This window comes from Archocentrus centrarchus, chromosome 6, assembly GCF_007364275.1.
Source record: "Archocentrus centrarchus isolate MPI-CPG fArcCen1 chromosome 6, fArcCen1, whole genome shotgun sequence".
In the NCBI taxonomy this organism is placed as follows: Eukaryota; Metazoa; Chordata; class Actinopteri; order Cichliformes; family Cichlidae; genus Archocentrus; species Archocentrus centrarchus.
Genome location: NC_044351.1, coordinates 29,819,426 through 29,838,571, shown reverse-complemented (window position 1 = coordinate 29,838,571; position 19,146 = coordinate 29,819,426). Strand labels below are relative to the sequence as shown.

General features: G+C 37.9%; 1 protein-coding gene across 1 annotated transcript in view; it reads left to right on the top strand.

Moving 5' to 3' along the window:
- cdh13 (cadherin 13, H-cadherin (heart)) overlaps window positions 1-19,146 on the top strand; it is a 367,414-nt gene that overhangs the window by 195,528 nt on the left and 152,740 nt on the right. Inside the window, exon 7 of the mRNA XM_030732385.1 lies at window positions 6,436-6,580. Coding sequence (XP_030588245.1) covers window positions 6,436-6,580 — 145 coding nt within the window. The remainder of the gene's footprint in view (window positions 1-6,435; window positions 6,581-19,146) is intronic.

Below are 19,146 nucleotides of genomic sequence, written 5' to 3'. Positions count from 1 at the left end.
AGATTCATGGGTTAGCAAGCAATGTTGAGCTTTGAGAGTTTTCTGTGTCTTTTAACTTTGCTGCGTCACCATTGTAGCTGATGCTTAACACCTAACCTGTGGAGGAGCAGGTTATGTTCAGAGTTGCAGGTTAATATCGTCTGCACTCACCATGTTTGCACTGATTTATTTGCAGCATGTTTAAAATGTGATGTAGATTATGTGCTATAGGTAAAAAGGTTTATACATGTAACATGTTAGGGCATGCTTTACTAAACCACTTTAATCTTTTAAAGTATCAAGTTTCTAGTTTGAGACCTCTGATGTGCACCCATCAGTCAGAAATAAACTGAAGCATTAACATGATTAACTCAGAATAAAATGCTTGTTTTATCAATCTGTGTACAAAATCTCCAGAGTAATGATTTTCTGCAACATTAAAATTTGACTTGATTTTCTTACCTGGATTATGGAGCATGCAACACCAAACAACACCACCCACTAACCATCAAGCTCTGGCTATCCCATTTTTTTCCCTACTGGCTAGCTCACAGGCCAGGTCACTGTTATTGCAGTGCTCAATATCATTCAGTCAAGAAATTCTGCAAGATCCATAGTCATCATATTGTGCCTGTTTGCTGTATGTCGAACTGAGCCTAGAAGAGTATCTGGGGGTGGGACAGCTCTCCCACCTGGGGTCTGTCTGTGTTAGGGCATGACCGGGGTGGAGTGCAGCCTGCTGATGAAGGCTGAGCCACAGGACTGTTTGGGAGGTGCTGGGTACTATTCATCTTGAAGCTACCGCAGAGCAGTTTCTCTGGGATCTTAAGAAAATGGCAGCAAGGCAGAGACCCTTTGAATTCACCTCCCCAGCAAAGGGAGGGCTACTTGAATGGCTCAGGAGGAGATGAATTCCGAGTGAATGTGAAATGAGGCAATGGCAGTGGAAAGCAGCGGAGGCACTTCCATATGCATGACTCAGTCCCTTTCAGCACTTTCCTTTTCACTCTTCCTATTCTTGTCTGTGTTTAAAGCTGTGATGAAACTACCCCAGCTCATCTACCTTTTCCTGTGCTTCTGACACAATAAACCATGTGTCAAATTTACTGGGGCTTTAGCTCACACCTCAGCCTATATGTCTACCCTGTTATCAACCTAGCTTCTCATGTGGGCACAAAGACCTTTCCAGGTTTGTGCTATTTATAGACTGACAAGGGAAATGAAGGAAATTGGAAAGCTCTAAAGTTGCATGTAAACAAGCCATAGAATTTCAGAATTAAATGCACATTTAAATAGTTCAGTTACAGGTATACATTTGGTATACCTTTGTGTCAGCGAAGCAACAACAAAAGTGACTTAAGTTCTTTAAAGCCCGAAGAATAAATTAAACATATTTAAAGCCCATTGGCAGTTATTTTACAAGTCTATAGAAGATTCTGCTAGAGGGAGTGAACAATGTTTCTCCAAAAGATATTCCTGCTTTTAATGTTTTAGTGAATGTAGTGTGAATTTAAGATAAGTAAACCATGGTATAATGATGGTTAATAGTTGTATGACCAACACTCAAATAACAAGTACATTTAGCCATTGTTTAAACAAATAGTTGGCCTTAAAACAAATTGAGACTGCTCCACAGTGGAGCAATGTCATTGTTTCTGTGTGCTAATGATCTCAGCTCTGAGTCATGTTCATCTGATACAGTTTCAGGGCATCATAGAGAGTGAGAGGAAAGAGAAACTGCTGAGCAGAGACCTATAATGGTGCAGTCATGCATCCATCCATACATCCCTGCATTTAATTAGTAATTTTACCATTAAATGGACTCACTATCCCATCTTGCGCTCATGTTAATTTTCAATATTGGGCTATGATCAGTGAAAGAGGACAAAAAAGCCTGTGAGATGTTTGAGGTATGTAATGCATTAGTTATAACGTAATCTTACCAGGAATGTAACAGATCTTTTTTGTTTGCTTCGTTGTTTGTTTGTTTTTTTCCTTTTTGTTGGTTTAGTTTTTGCATATTACAGAAACAAAGAATTATATTTAACTAATTAAAAGGGAAGCAAAGCATGACCGGGGTGTGTATATATATATATATATATATATATATATATATATATATATACACTGTACATTCTTCTACTTAATTTTGACCACTACTTTTATTTCATTTCTACTGTTTTTGTTTGAAGTTGGCAGATCCCTGGAGGTAGGAGTGACTGATGATGGCAGTGTGTAGAGTATAACTCGTACATGCAATTTGCTGGAAGCTGGTTTTGTCTCAGAAGACTTTATTTCAAAGATTCCCACATGTCAAAAAAAAAAAAAAATGATAAACACATTTTTTGCTTCAGTCTTTCTTCTCAAAGAGGAGGAGGAAGGCAGTATAGAAGTAGATTTCTACAAGCATCCAGCCATTGAGGACTTTTTGAGCACTGAGTTTGTTTTTCATAGAAATGTTAAAAAAAAAGGCTTTTAGAGGTGACCCAGTACTAGTATTAGCACTGCTGAGATGAGTGTAAAGAAAATGCTATGCTGCTCTTTTTGATAAATTTATTTGATTAAAATTGCAGCTGTTGCAAAAATCCTGCAGGATGGAAAAGTTTTTAGTGAAAAATGATGCTTTTGAGACCATCGGCATCCTGCATACACCTTCAGTCTTACCTCTCTGTGTTTTTGGTTCATTGCATCAACACACAGAGTCACTGTTATTTGGTTCTCTGACCCAGTTCCACACAGCACATCAAATCTGCATTACATTTATAGTGTATAGTTTCTGTATTTAGTAATCTTTTTGTTTTTAACAGAAAAGTTAGTCAGACAACAAGTCAGTCACATCAGTTTCTTTTCAAGTATTGAAAACATTTTTTTTTAAAGTTGACATCACTATACCAACAGGTCAGAACGAAAACAAGCAGCACTGTTATAGATATTTGTGTTGAGGAACATTTAGCATCATGAAACAAATACAGTACAGCTTGATCCAGCTACTCCTCTATTTCCCACATTTACTAATCGTAACAAAGAACATTTTTCAATAGTTTCTTTGATTTCACGTGAGGATGGAGCACCACATTTTTCCTGCCATTACATTTTTCTAGTTTCTGGTTACAAAAAAATACTATTTGCTGTAGAGACACAGCTAGGGTGTTTGCACATTACACACACATTAGCTTTGGCGTGGATCAAATAAAGTTGTGTAAATCAGCAAGTGTAGGCTGGTTTTTATTTGAAAGACACTTTTTTTTTATGTGGCGGTATGTGTTTGATTATCTTTTCCCTCCTTCTGTTAAACAGGTTATTGCTGTGCTGTTGGTGTGATAATACATTCAAATGATCTAACTCTGCATAGACACCTCACAGCTAATGTTCTCATTAGAGCTCAGACATGCTGAGATGAAATCCTACACTGTGTGCATATATTAATGTGTGTATGCATGTGTCTGCGTGAGTAACTGAAGTCATGGCGATACAGTTTGCTTGTTGGCGTAGGAAGGTAACTCATTTGCCATGTAGATCCCTAAATGCTTGTCTCAGCCAAATAGTTTACCTCTTATTATGTGTGAGCCTCTCTGCGAGCTGTTCGGTGGATAGGATGAAATCACATGTTGGGTTGAGATCATCATTAGTTGAGATTCAGCGGTTTTGCATGATGGAGTTAGAGGGGGGAAATGGCCCTACTCAAAGCAAAGCTCCCATGGTCCATTCTCAGAGCAGAAGAAAGATGAGATGATATATGAAACTATTAGGCCCCTTACACCTAAAACACTTAGTTCAGCTGCATGTGTGCCTTTACGGCCATTAAAATATATGCTCTAGGCATTATGGTGATAGAGAGATAGGAGGACAAAGGAAGAGGAAGTCAGTGGAATGAGATAGTGAAAGACTAGTGGAATGACCTGTGATAGAGAGGTTGTGTGATGCCATGCATTGCTGATAGGAAGAAGAAAGACTGATAATGTGATGCTAGAGATAGAGCAGAAACTCTTTGACTCACTTTCTCTGCAGCCTGGCAGTAATAAAGGAAGTGAACTGATCTCGTTTTAGCCAGAGATTTAGATTGAAATGAGATAATTACACATAGTATTTTTATAGAATAAAAACTGCTGACGTCATGGGTACCGGCTTGGGTACCAGTCTGTTCGTTGCATTTAAATGTGCCACATATGCAGTTAGAGCTTAAAAAAACAACCCCACATTTTTTCCCAATTTGTCTAACTGCACTAAACGAAAGAAAACACAGCTGAGAACGCCTTTCATAATAGGCGAGATAAAGCCAGCAGTTGTCGACTAAAGTTTAGTTTTTTTTTATGGTAATCACACTAAGCCATCCCAATTAATTTGATACTGGTGCTCTTAGTAAGTCTTCATGTAGCTGATTAAGTGGTAAGATTTGCTGTTGAAAAATGTTCTGCTGTAGGTCAAATTTGGTAGCAATTCACATGCACTGTACATAGTGTGTTTTGACATCAGTGCAGCTTCTCATCCAAAGCAAATGTATCTTGCCAGCAATAAAAAAATAAGTGCAACAGAGAGGTGTGTGAAACTGTGTTGAGTTTCTTTGAATATGAAACTGAAAATAACCAAATAAGGATGCAACAGTGAATGTAAATGTTCATATTTTACCCCAGTACGGGCTAGATCAATACAAACTGATCTATTCACAGTTTTTCACATTTCAGTGACTTGCATTGGATGGGAATCCCTGATAGATTACTGTGCAATTTGAGGAAAGACTCATGGTGCACAGAGGATAAACCCTGATGACTTTATTATTCCATGAAGGCCCATCAACTCAAATACATCTATTTGGCACACTAACTCAAGAAGTCACGCTATTTAGCATCACAGTAGCTTATAGGGTATAGCATACAAATAAATAAATCTAGCATAAATATATTAATTACCTTATGGTAAATCTAACATCACTGCTGTTAGTGTGGTCAGGAGGAAGACTGGTCAGAAATAATATTTAGATAAATCAGTGAAAGAAGTTGGCTGACAGAATAGAACAAAAAATAGTACTTTGTTGAATTGGATACTGCGCATATTTTTACTGTTCTACTATCTGAGTCCAGTTCCCTAGGTGAACTGGGGGAATCACATGAAATACTGCAGCATAAGGAAAACTGCAAACATTAATATTTAATGTAGGCCAACATAAGATACCTCAGTAAAAGAGGAGCCAAGGCAAAGGAGGTAGAAATAAGGAGGACAGGATAAGTCCAGTCAGTATTTGTCTTATATGTTATCTGTGTTTTTATAAGTGCCTACAAAGGAACACAAGATATACAGTTATGATCCAAAGAAAGTATACTCTCTGTAAATTTGAAGGTTTTATGGATCAGGATAAATTAAAAGACTGAAACCTTTTATAAAGAGCCAGCTTTTCAATTAGCATTTTATTTTTCTTTACATGTAATCTGATATTTTATTTGTGTTTAATTAATTGTATTTCTGAACAGTGTTTAGAAAAACAGTAAAAAAAAAAAATGACCAAAAGGAAAAATTTACTACTACAAAAAATTATAATTTTCATTACTGTGACAAGCAAAAGTCTTTTTGTCAGGCCTGTGGATAAAAGGATGAAGATAATATATCCATCCATCCATTTTCAATCTGAAAGTTCCATTCAGAGGAGATAGGGTACAAATGTACATTTATGCATGCATATGCTACGATCATTATAGCAAAGATTATTATTAATATTCAGTATAAAGAAGTTTCTACATCTACTAAGGCAGCCAGACGTTTTTGCTGTGGATGTCCACTCCGGGGAATACTGCCATCTGTCTTGAATGTTTTCCACTTGTGAATAATCTTTCTCACTGTGGGATGACGGACTTCAAATTGTTTGGAAATGACCTTATAACCCTTCCCAGATTGATGAACATCAGCAAGTGCTTTATTAAGATCATTGCTGATGTCTTTCCTCTTTGCCATTGTGCTACAGTAACACACACCTGAATGCTCTAGTCTAACACATAGTCTGCTTTGATAGAGCTGCTTACACAGTGCGTTGGATTAGGAGCACCTGGTCGCTACTTACCCTCTTAATTGTCGTGGAAACAGTAGGGGTGTGCTTAGTTTTTCACAGATTGCTTCTGCATTTTGGTTTGTTTTGTTAAATAAATAACCACATGGTGTAATATGTCATGTGTTGTTACTCATCTGATGTACTTAGATGACCCACTAAGGACCAGAGGATTTTTATTATGTTTTCATATATAAAATCTTGAAAGAGGTGTTTGTTTGTTTTTTTTACCTTAGCAGTGATGTTTGTAGAAAAGGCCATTTTTGCTGATTCATATGACTTTTTATTAAAAGAGTGGTGGGGGTATTAAGATGCACAACAGCACGTCTTTTTGAACCGACAGTTTTCTGAAGAACTCTTGAAATGAAAGTTAGTTGAGAACTATGTGGAAAATAAACTCTCTTATCTTTTGATTCGCACAGCTGGAGGTATCAACCACAGACTTTGCTGGAAACCTTATCGAGGGACCCGAAGAAGTCAAGATCATTGTTATTGACCAAAATGACAACCGACCCATCTTCAAAGAAACACGCTACACCGGAAAGGTGCTTGAGGGATCCCCTACAGGTAGGTGACATTGTTCTACTGAAGGCCTGAACTGGACTGTTATTTGATTTAACTAGACAATAATATCACATACACTGTGATACACTGTGATGCTCGAGATGTCCTCTGATCTGAAGCCAGGAGCAGTTGTGTTGATGACGTGGTTTGGCTGTGTATTTGTAGTGCCAGAGTCAGTATCACATGGCACAAACTTTAATAATAAAATCACTTAAAGACCAACATGATTGGTGAAAGCAGTGAACTTCATGTGGTTCCACGTTATCACTTCACTGCCCATGTTTACAAGAACATGGGCAGTGAAGAGAGTATTGAGTATTGGCTTTATTTGATTTATGCACATTGTTAATACAGATATGATAGAGAAAATAACACTTTTATTTTTCAGAATTTACAGTGTTTAACATCATAAATTTTGATAGGACTTATTTTTTGCAACTATTTGACTGAAGGTGTTTCTTAGGAAGAGAGATATTATAAAGCAGATAAAAGCCATTTATGTAACATAGAAATCGTGTCGTGTAGACACTCTGGATTGTGTTATTGTTATATTATTTCCCTTTCTTGTTCACCAAGGTTTTTTATTATTATGATTATGATGCTGCTTTCCCAGCATGTGTATACCTAAGCCAAACAGGAGTTTATATGAAATTCTGAGAATAATTTAAGAAATTATTTTTCTTACATTTTCAACTGTAGTTTTTTTTTTTTTTTCTTGAAAATTGGTCCTCTTAAATAAATACTGTCATGTTCTTTGTAGACTTTGCAGCTCAACACTAAATTCTCTTCCCATCTCTACTGCCAGTATCTCATGGTCAAGTGTTTCAAAATAAATCATTTTGAGGCATGGCTGGTGGAGCCTTTATGAAGACTCTTCACCTTTGGCTTCTACTGTAAATGCTGATATTCTCTTAGATGTATGTGTCATTTTGTCACCATAGCTTCCCTTTTTGCTCTCTGAGCTGCTGTCACTGCTATAACTGTTGTTTTTTTAATGTGACAGTTGTGCCCTTACTCACCTAGAATATAAATAAATCCAACTCGAATGTACACTGTTTCTAATTCAGGAAAGTTCAACCTTGCTCATGACTGTCACCTTTATATGCAAGCAAATTGTGTATGCATGTCTTCAAAGCTGAAATTCAAGATTCAACAATACAGTTTAAATGGCAAATCAAAACAATGGTTTTATATATATATATATATATATATACCGTCTTTTGCTGTGCACTGCCAAATTATGTTCGGGTGTTAAATGGTTTATCAGAGTGAAGACATTTCAATTTATGTCTCATAAAAAAAAAAAGGTTTGTTTTAATGATGATTTTTCTGACAGAGCTGTTTCAAACGTTGAATACACTGCTTTTAGAAGAAAAATAGGGGTCACTGTTTTTGCTTTTACTTTTGTCAGTTCATACCAGAGAAGTTAATTCTTCTAAGTCATACTGTGTTTTTAACTGTCATAGCTGCACTATGCTTGGTACTGATGATGAAATTAACAAAAATCAGTTGCTTCACCTGTGTGCCCCCCCGCTGTTCCACTTGAATTTGAATTTCTTTGCACCAATTTGCTAAAAAAAAAAATAGCCTCTTTCAGTCTTTTTGCCCTAAAGGCAAACATATACAGACTACAGATACACACTGTCAGATGTAAAATATGAAGTTGTATGATTAGAAGCACAAAGGACAAATAGTAAAATAAATACATACACACTTCACATTATATTACACTTCTCACTATGTTTATTCTGACATTGTTAACAGAAAACACCAACTCACAAACACCTTAATCACCAACAGAGCTTCACAGATAAGACGGATCAGTCAGCAGGCACAGGAGAGACACACAAATAGACACGCGCGCACATGCAGCTTCCCATAGAGACATTTTGAATTGTTGACAACTCCATGCTGACTTGTGTGACATTGCTTATGCAATGGTATACATTTGGTGAGCAACAACATGTCATTACTGGCTATACGGAACAAGATAATAGGCTGACAAACTTGCACAGTTAAATCCTGTTAGAATAATGCAGTCAAAACAAAAGTGCATTTTGATGTCAGAAATCTTGTCAAAAGTCTCACTGCTGAGCTGTGATGTCAAGAAAAATACCAAATAATTGGCTGTGTGTGTGTATGTGTGTGTGTGTTTTAACTGTTACTTGTGTGAGTTTCACAATGTGCTTCCTGCACCTATGATGTTGATAATGTGTTGGAGGGGTTTTTTTTTGTTTTTTTTTTTGTTGCTTCTGGCTTTTCTGTGATTACAATGATACATGTGTCTGTGTGTGAGGTTTACGTGTCAGTGTATGTTTGTCTGTGCACATTGTACAAATATATGCTTGAGCCAGTAGCAGCACCAGCAGCCTCTATGAAATATGACAAGAAGGGGAATTTCTTATGGGTTTGGCCCACTAGGTGCAATATCTCATATAACACCTGAATCATCACACTGTGCTAGCTTTTAGTGATGAATTGGTTTACTAGACAAGTTTCCTTTGACTTCTTCAATATCAGTACCAATAAATTTATTTTAAAATTATTTTATTTTATAAAATAGATTACTGGGTAAACTCTGACATCATCTGCTAGAAACCATCTTGCAGCCCTGCCTGATCAAATTTTAAAACTCAATTAAATTATGGTGTATTCAAAAAAAAAAAAAGTCCCTGTCTGAATAAGCCAAAGTAGATGAACTGATTTTATTTCCAGTATGGTGTAATCTGACAGCTCCTTTGTGCTGTAGTTGCCATGGATGCCAGACCTAATTGAGCTCAGAGATAAGATGAAGGATGGAGTTCTGACGAGCGTAGATTTTTTAACATATGCCTGAAAATCTGTGTACTAAACAGTCTACTTATTCAACATGTCAGTTCAGCCTCAGTAATGTGTTTGTGGAAAGTCATTCATTCACATCATCTATTCAACAACCTGTTGATCAGTAGCTGTAGACTGTGAGAAGACAGAGGCCACACAAAAGAATATGATTTGTTAACGATTTCTGCTGTTGCTCTTGACATCAGTAAACCTCTCTCAGTACTTTAAGTGCACTCTGCAGCAAACATTTCTCTTTACCCTTTTCTTTGTATCTAGTCATGTTAGTATGCACCAGGTCGTGCAACCATTAAAAAATGCCATTCTATTACTTTTTTTTTTCTCTCTCTCTCTTTTTTCCTGCTGACAAAGAAAGAAATGCTATGAGAGCAGTGAGTGTTATCTCCAACAGTGAAGTTGCTGGGCATAAAATCAAAACAATGAGATGAAAGATGCTAATAAGCTCTGTAGAGCTGAAGGGAGCTGTAGAGCTGGGGGATATTTGTCTGTGGTTTCATCTTATAAACAACCTCTTCCCATATAAATAGTCCTGTTACTAAGTTTTATTAGAAAATTACTGATTGTCTAGCATCCTTCTTTGGGTGCGTGTAGAAACTATCCATAAAGATATATGAGAAGAGAGTGACCTCCTTTGGATCTCAAATGATGCCGTGTGAAACACGAAGCATTTCTTTTAGAGGAAATGGTGGATGTAGGCACACTTATTAACTTGGCTCAGTTTAAAATCACAATTACAGGAGGACCAAAATGCAATTGAAAATCCAGCCAAATGGATCATTCATCTCTAAATTTTTTTTAGGTGCATATTACCAGAAAGTAATGTATCCTCGATTTTACTGGGGTTAGGTTAATTGGTGATTCTAAATTGCCCATAGGTGAATGTGAATGTGAGTGTGAATGGTTGTCTGTGTCTCTGTGTTAGCCCTGCGACAGGCTGATGACCTGTACAGGTGTAACCTGCCTCTTGCCCTATGACACCCCCCCCCCCCCCCCAACAAGATATAAGATAAGATATAAGAGAGTATAAAAAATGTATCTAACTCAAGCAATGATTCAGTGTTGTGTCAAAGTTCTCTTGAGCTGTATGCATAATAGTGTGAATTATTATATCTTTATTTATATTTATAATAACTGCGGCTGCTGTTACACCCAAATTTCCCCTCTGTGGGACAATAAAGGCTGTTTCTTCTTCTTCTTCTTCTTCTTCTTCATAATAACACATAACAGACACCTTAGCAGAGAACCAGTTTTAAATGCTAAATCTTTAGGCACTTTGTTACTAGCAGCCTGTCACAAAAACACATAATTTCTTTAGTTGAATCTACAAAAAATGCCAACGATAACACAGTTTGACAGGGATGAAACAGCACTTTTGCACCAACAGAGTGATTCCCGGAGAGCTTTTATCCAAAAACTTGGCATATCTCAGTATGGTGTGCAGTGTGCCTTTAAAAAAAAATGTTTTGAGAGCAATAGCCAAGTGGAGGACAAAAGAAGAGGTAGCAAGCTTAAAAAATATCTACAGTAGGTGAACAGTATCTAAAAGTCATGTCCTTAAGAAATAAGAAAAAGAAATCCAGCAAAGACCTGACAGGACCTGAGAGATGCATCTGGCCCTTCAGTTGATCCAGCTATAGTTCACTAAAGCCTCATCAGAAATAGCCTCAGTGGAAGGGTGGCTGTCAAGAATTTATTCTTAAGGAAGAGAAACAAGGAGAGAAGGCCGAGGTATGCCAAATAACACAATAATTGGGCTGATAATCAGCGGCAACAGGTCTTACAGAGAAATCAATCCAAATTTTAAAATTTTGTCTCAAATCATCGTCAGTATGTACAGTGTGTGTTTACGGCCATCTGTAAAGCTCTGTCATGGTTTGGGGCTGCATTTCAGCCAGTGGTGTTGGCGATCCTGTCAAAATTGATGGAATTATGAATGCAGAAAAGTGCCGTCATATTTTGATCTACCATGTAATACTACCTTAAAGCATCTGATTGGCAATCACTTCGTTTTTCAGCATGACAATCATCCCAATCACGCTGCCAATGCAGTAAATGCATCCCTGGATAAAAAAAAAAAAAGCAATGGAACACTATCAGTCATGGATTGGCCTTCCCAGAGCCTGGACTTCAACATCATTGAAGGAGTGTGGGATCATCCTGACAGAACAAAAGGCATTCAGAGAACAGCTTTGGAATCTCCTTCGAGAAGTCCGGAAAACTATTCTTGAAGATGACATTCCTGAAGACATCACAATGAAACTTGCCTAAGAGAGTTCAGGCTGTGGTGAAGAATAAAGATGATCATACCAAATATTGACTTTCAAGCTTGTTTGAATTGTACAAACTCTGTTTTGGCCTTATACTCTGCATTTCTGTGCATTTTTGCACGTTATTACAAGTTGTTGCACCTACTTCCCATTTGCCCAGCAAAATGTAAAGAAAAGAAGGATGGCTCCAGACTTTTACACAGTACTGCATATTTTTATTTCTTTATTTTTCAGTGACAAAATAAAAAAAAGCTCCAGCTCCATAAGAATGTGAGAGTGTATAATGAAAGTTATATTTGTTTTCTGTTGTAGTACATGCATATGGTGTATGTATGCCGTGTGTTTATGTGAATAAGTGTGCATGTGCTCACAGTGTGTGTGTGCTACAGGGTAGTGGTTGGGCAGCAGGGGAAGCTGTAGGGGAGAATGTCACAGTGCTCTGACATTTCTGTGCAAACTGATAACAAAGACAGCCAAAGCTTGGGTCTACTGGCAAGCCCTCTCCTTCCTCTGCGTTTACGCCTCCACTCATTTTTTGTTTCTATTCCACATTATCTCTCACATTTTCTTTTGCCTTCATGGCTACATTCTCTTAAGCTGTAACATATTTTACCAGTTTTACTGTTTCTCTATTCTCTCATTCTTTGCTTTTCAGAGCTCTTTATATTTGCTTACTTTCTTTTGCCGACTTCACTTGAGGTTTTCTGATTTTCTTTTCAGCAATGTCAGTTCTTTTTTTTTTTTTTTTAGTTTTGAGGCATTTTGATTTACTTTCCATTGTATTCTTGTTATCCCAGATTCTCCTATCATAAATATCTGAGCTGACATAGCAGAAGAAAAAAAACAAAAAAGCCAAGCAGTAACCTGATGGCCGAGTCGCTGCCACTCCACCAGACTTGCTCTTAGCCAGCCAGACCTTTGCTGCTGCCATTCTGCAGTCCTCCCTTGAGTTTCCTATCTGACAACACAGCACTATCTAAGAAATGCAAAAAAATGTTCCCCAAAACAATAATTACTTAGGAATTAAAGACTCAGAAATTTCCAAAACAGCTGGGCACTGTTAATTTTATAGAATGTCGCCCTCACAGGAGTAGTAGCAGATTCATAGAGGACTAATTCCAGTGGTAAATTAATACACAGATTTTCCCCAAGTTAGTTCTACCAGCATCAAGGCTGTGAATGAGGGAATTAAAAGAAATTGTAGTGGCTGCATGATAATGGTGTTGTTCATTGGTGGGATTTTCACACCCCCGCCACATTTGTATTTCACCACATCAAAATCATATGCAAGCTCCCAATGTGGATGCTTGCCAGAACAGACATTTTTGAATTGAATTCATATTATGTAAGTTGTTTAATCCCTGAAACAAAGCAGCGCAGAGTTAATGTGCAGAGTTTTATAATGTTTTTGAGAGAATGTGATTTAGAAAAAAAAGGTTGCAAAAACCTGCGTTAATGATCCAGCGTTGTTTTCATACGACCCTGATTCCAAAAAAGTTGTGGAAGTATGAATAAAAACATAATGATTTTCAAATCTCATAAAATCACATTTTACTCACAGTAGAACACAGAAAACACATCAAATAGACATTTTAGTGTGTCATGAAAAATGTGAGCTCATTTTGAGTTTTGATGGCAGCAGCACGTCTCTAAGAAGTTGGGGCCGGGGCACCAAAAGGGTGGAAAAGGAAGTGGAGCTAAAAGAAACAGTGAACTAAAAAGAATATTTTGCAAGTAATTGGGTTAATTGCCTGCATGTCAGTAACATGATTGGGTATTTTAAAAAGCATCTTAGAGAGGAAAAGTTTCTCAGCTGTAAAGATGGGGGAAGGGTTGCCATTCTGCAAAAGATTATGTCTACAAAATATGGAATGAGACTGTGAATATCTCATCATTTACAGTACATATCATCATCAGAAATCTCTGTGAACGCATGATCTTCTGATGTCCAATATGTCTATTTTATATAGCATCTCAACTTTTCTGGAATTTGGGAGGTAACAGTAATGATAATATTAATTTATTCTGAGTGGTCTGGATTTGCTATTTTATCCTTAAATGAGAGTGATGACATTAAAACAATGGATTTGTGGTAACTGCATATGCAAAACAAAAGATGCATTTCATGAGCAGAAGAAACTCTAAAATCTGAATCTAATTGCATTAAAATCAGGAGAAATCTTTGCTGGGAAACTCGTCTCACTGGCAAAAACCAGTTGTTACTGTCACACGTGTCTGTCTCAGAGTGTACTCATCCAATAACTTTGGGAGTCACTTGAGAATCATTGGCATCAACAGAACAAATAATGAAGAGTTATGCCTATTGTTAGTGGATTCACTGAGAGAAAATAGTCAGATTTGAATTTTAGGCATGGAATTTAATGCTTCTGGAAAATTGCTGTGATATTCTTTTTGGTAATTTGTGTTTATCTTTGGTCTGCCAACATCATGCAGACAAGTTATATCTAACATCTAGGTGATACATCTTGTGTAATTGGACATGATGGGGTATAAATGGAGATATTACTCATAGCTGAATCTCTGTGTTCCAGACTAATTTGTGTTTATATCAGAAGTAATTAAGTCCTGATCTCCTGCTGTGGAGGGAGTGGGGGGAAGATTCTGGTCTGCTGTTCCGCTGTGCTCTCATCCCTTACACACAAAGAGATGCACAGATGCAGGTTAGCTATAGCTGAAGGATGAGCAGCACAGACTGAATCTCCGGTCACGTCAGATGTAATTTTATGTGACATTATAGTAAATCTGCAAATCCATCAGATCTTTTTTCACAGCAGACATTTTGACTTTAGATTAGATTTAAAAAAAAAAAAAAGAAACACTAGTGGAATTGATAGCATAAGTGATGGCTCTGTTCCATTTTAGGTGTCCTATCTTCCACTGTTCTAGTGTTTTTCCTTCTGGCTCACTGCCGTGGCTGACAGGGATACTTAAATGGAACTGAGCCATCATTATTATAATATTAGTTACAGATGAGCTTTTCCTGCTTGGACAAGTTAAAATATTTCCTATAAAAAGGGCTTTTGGGAAATTGTTTATATCATATAACCAAATGGGACTGCCCATATTTGGTTGTTCTGGTAAATTAAATACCTGTAATATCAAGGGAGCAAATGTCATTTTGCCTAAGGAAGGCACAAAAATAGGGGCATATAAAAGTGTCTGACTAGTACACCCCATCCCTCTCTTCAGCACACTACATCGCTCCACAGACGCTTGCTCAGTTCACCCAAGGGATCCTTTTATTATGAACCCATGATGCAGAGCACAGTCTAGGTGCGCAGGATGTGGTGTGACTGTTTGTCATCTCTCTCAGCTACAGTACACACATGTCAGCGTGGCACTGCTGGAAACAGAGATCAGGAAAATACTTTATCAATGGATGTCTGAGAGGATGACATCAATCACGCTCGGTGAAATCAGCACCTGTGTTTTAATAATTTCAGACTGGAGACGTAGACCAGTACAGATACAGATACAGAAAAATGAAATTAACAATATATAACATGTTGACTGTGATCACTACTTTGTTTTATCTTTATCTTTTGAAATTATACAGCAACTTTATATCAGCTCTGTGACCCTACAGTTGAGCACAATAATGCTGGTATTGCAGGTATTTCATCTTAAACCAAAGTACTGGACAAATAAAATGATAACTTGATGTCAGGCTTAAATTGAATTATAATAAATCTAATAGTTATGGATATTTGGGTGGCTGTGGGTCATTAGGTCAAGCGGGTCAACTACTAATTGGAAAGTTGGTGGTTCAATTCTTGGCATGATAGAAAGCAATAAAAGGCACAGAATAATGTGCTGTGTGATTCATTGAATGTGGCTTTTAGTCCACTCAGAGCAGAAAAAGTATTATATTGTGGTAGGTGCTACAAATGTAAGCCTCAAAATAATAGTAATATGATTCTTTGACTATATCAGTTATTAAGTTTATGGGTATGCTGTGATTCCAGATGGACATTAATGCATTCAGTGCATGTTGAAGGTCAAATAGTCTTTTGTCATCTAAGTGAGACAGTATGCAGGAGTTCCATTTAATTGCTTCTATTGTCATGATCCTGGACCTGTGGCCCAGTGCACCTTCTGTTTTTTGAGTTGTGGTGTTAGTTTTGTATTAGGGTTTTAGTTATCATGGTTTTCTGTTTAGTTATTTGTGGTTAGTTCCTGTTTCCCTCATGTTGTCTTCCCGTGATCTGTGTTCAGGTGTTTGTGTTATCCCTCCGGTGTCTAGTCTGGTTTACCTCCCATGTCCTCCTGTTCCGTCATGGTTCCTATGTGTGTTTTCTTCTCATGTCTTAGTCCCTAGTCTCATGTCTTGTGTTTAGTTTGACATTCCAGTGTTTCCTGTGTGTTGTATCTAGTTTTCTGTTTTGATTTGGTTTAGATTCCCTCTGTTAAATTTACATGTCATGATTAGTTACTTCCTGTTTTATTTTGACGATCTTGCGCTCCTTGTGCTTTGTATGCAGTTTTGCTTCCCCTTGTCTCCTCAGTGTATTGTGTTCAGCGGTGCTCCCCACATATTTCCACTCCCCTCATTATCCCTTTGTGTATATATTGTCTGCAGTTCTCCCTGGTCTTTGTCGCGTCGTCGTTGGTTTTTCCCTGCTGTGTGGTTCATGCCACATTCATGTTTATGCCACATTCATGTTTATGCCACGTTCATGTTTATGCCATGTTCATGTTTTTGCTGCCTAGTGTTTTGGATTAAAGCTTCAAGTTATCATTAACCTCCTCGTCTGAGTCCTGCATTGGGGTCCTCTGCCTCGCTTGCCACAGCCCAAACCTGACATCTATGGTTTTCATAACATGAAATCAAAATAAGCAAAAACTGATGCAGTGTGACTTCCCACTCAACTTTGTTATTGTTTTTATTTTTAGCAGTACGAGTACAACCCCGCAAGTCTCACAAGGCCTCCTTTTAAACTGCGACAAATTTAAGGTGTAACAAACTATGCTAACTCTGTGTCTTAGCCGTCTGATCCTTTCCTTCTCTTCATGTCTCCAGTAGCTCTTTTGGTGTCTCATCTATCTGCTACATTTGCCATCTCCTCTGTGCTCTCCTCCTCTTTATCGTTTCACTCTCGTAGTGTCAACTTTTTTTTATCTGAATAATGACTCAGAAACGTGTTATCAATCGATTTATTTTACATGCATATACGTAACTAATTGTTTTAACAGCCAATTATTTAAACACACTATTCCCTCCCATGGTGACTAATTTGCAAGGGAACTATAGGCGTGCCTTTAAACTAATCTTAAGTATCTTTTATCAAGCTTTAATTATATCTTAAAGTGAGCCACTGGGCAAGGCTAAGTAGTTAGATAAAGAACATGCTTCTTCCCCAACCTGAGCTTGTAGATGAGGCACTGGCACGCTAGCTACAGGACATAACTTCCTCTTTACATCATCAGCTTTTGCTTCATCTTTTTTTCTCTTTAATAAGCTTCTTATTTCCACAACCTTGATTGAAGTCTTGTCTTTGTGAACTAGCTACTGGTGCACTGTTTTTTTTTTTAAAGTTACTATACCAGTAGTGTAGTTTACATGGTGTGCAGGTATTGCACAGTAAGAAAGCTGTGGGATTTCCACATAAGCACTTACAAATAAAATGTGTGTGTTACTAAGACAAAAAAAAAGAGTGAAACAAAAATTTTGTAACTTCATATATACAAAGAAACAAACCTTAATTGGTTGCCATTGTGAAATAGCAGCATTGAATTCCTGTTCCATTCAGGATGAAACACACTGTATCACGGTCTGATCTGCTTTATGTTGAATTCTTCCCTAGAATCCCATCACGACTCATCTTCAACTTTAGCCAGTACACAACACTGTCTGAAGCCCAGTCATTAAAACTGTTGTTGGTCCCTTCTTGTCTGCTGGGTTTGCTCAAACTCTTTTTTTTTTTTTTTTTTTGCAGCATCACGACTGCTTTGTACAATGTTGGGCAGTAACTGCATGCTGCCAGGATGCCTAAAAAAACAGCAAATAATAAAAAAGAAAGCTAGGAAGCTAGTAGAAAGCTAGTAGAAGTAGCTGAGTTAGAAGGTTAGTTGGTGCCAGCAGTAGATGGCGGGTACAAAGAAAACCGGGAAGTGAGTGATTCAGGAGAAAGTGATTCCGCTGAGAGATTACACCAAAACTGGCAGGTAATTTGTTGCATGATAGTGCCCATTTGTCCCATTATGGTCTCTGTCTCTACCTTTCTTATTCTCTCTCTACCTTTGTTAGCTGGAGAGCAATCTGTCCAACACCCTACCAGGTGACCTGCTGTCCCACAATACCTCATTATCAGCTTGTCAGACTGAGAAAGCCTGGCAAATTAATGTCCAAGGTATCTACAGAGGCTGTTGCCCAATTAACTCTTGGGTATTGTTATGTTGGGATAAATTAGTTTTTTTTTCCTCCCCCCCCCCCTTGCACTTAAGAATGTGTATGTGCATGATGCCATTTGGCCCAATGAAGTAATAAGCCCACCTGCTCAACTTTTAACTTTCTTTAATTACTTGGCGATTCATGTGTAATGACAGTGAGTTGCATGAGAGAGTGTCTAAACTAAAAAAAGGATGACTCAGTATGCCAGTAATATATTCTATTTAAATTACATATAGTGTGATGAATGATTGTTTTGCAGTTATATATATGAGCATATATGAACATATACAGTGATCAGGCATAGCATTATGACCGCTTGCCTAATATTGTGTTGGTTCCACCTTTTGCTGCCAAAACAGCCCTGAGCTGTCAAGGCGTGGACTCCACTAGACCCCTGAAGGTGTGCTGTGGCGTCTGCACCAAGATGTTAGTGACAGATACTTTAAGTATCTGTCACTAACAAGGTGGGGCTTCCATGGATCAGACTTGTTTGTCCAGCACATCCTACAGCTGCTCAGTTGGATTGAGATCTGGAGAATTTGGAGGCCAAGTCAACACCTCAAACTCATTGTTGTGCTCCTCAAACCATTCCTGAACCATTTTTGCTTTGTATCAGGGTGCAATATCCTGCTAAAAGAGGACACACACATGAGGTAATACTGTTTCCATGAAAGGGTGTACATGATCTGCAGCTATGCTTAGGTAAGTTGTAAGTGTCAAAGTACAGTAACATCCACATGGATGGCAGGACCCAAGTTTTCCCAGCAGGACATTGTCCAAAGCATCACACTGCCTCCATCGGCTTGCCTTCTTCCCATAGTGCATCCTGGTGCCAGGTGTTCCCCAGGTAAGCAACACACACACCTGGTCATGTGATGTAAAAGAAGTGTTTCATCAGACCAGCCCACCTTCTTCCATTGCTCCGTGATCCAGCTCAGATGCTCACGTGCCTATTGTTGGTGCTTTCAGTGGTGGACAGGGGTCAGTATGGGCACCATTACTGGTCTGTGGCTATTCAGCCCCATACACAACAAACTGCGACACACTGTGTA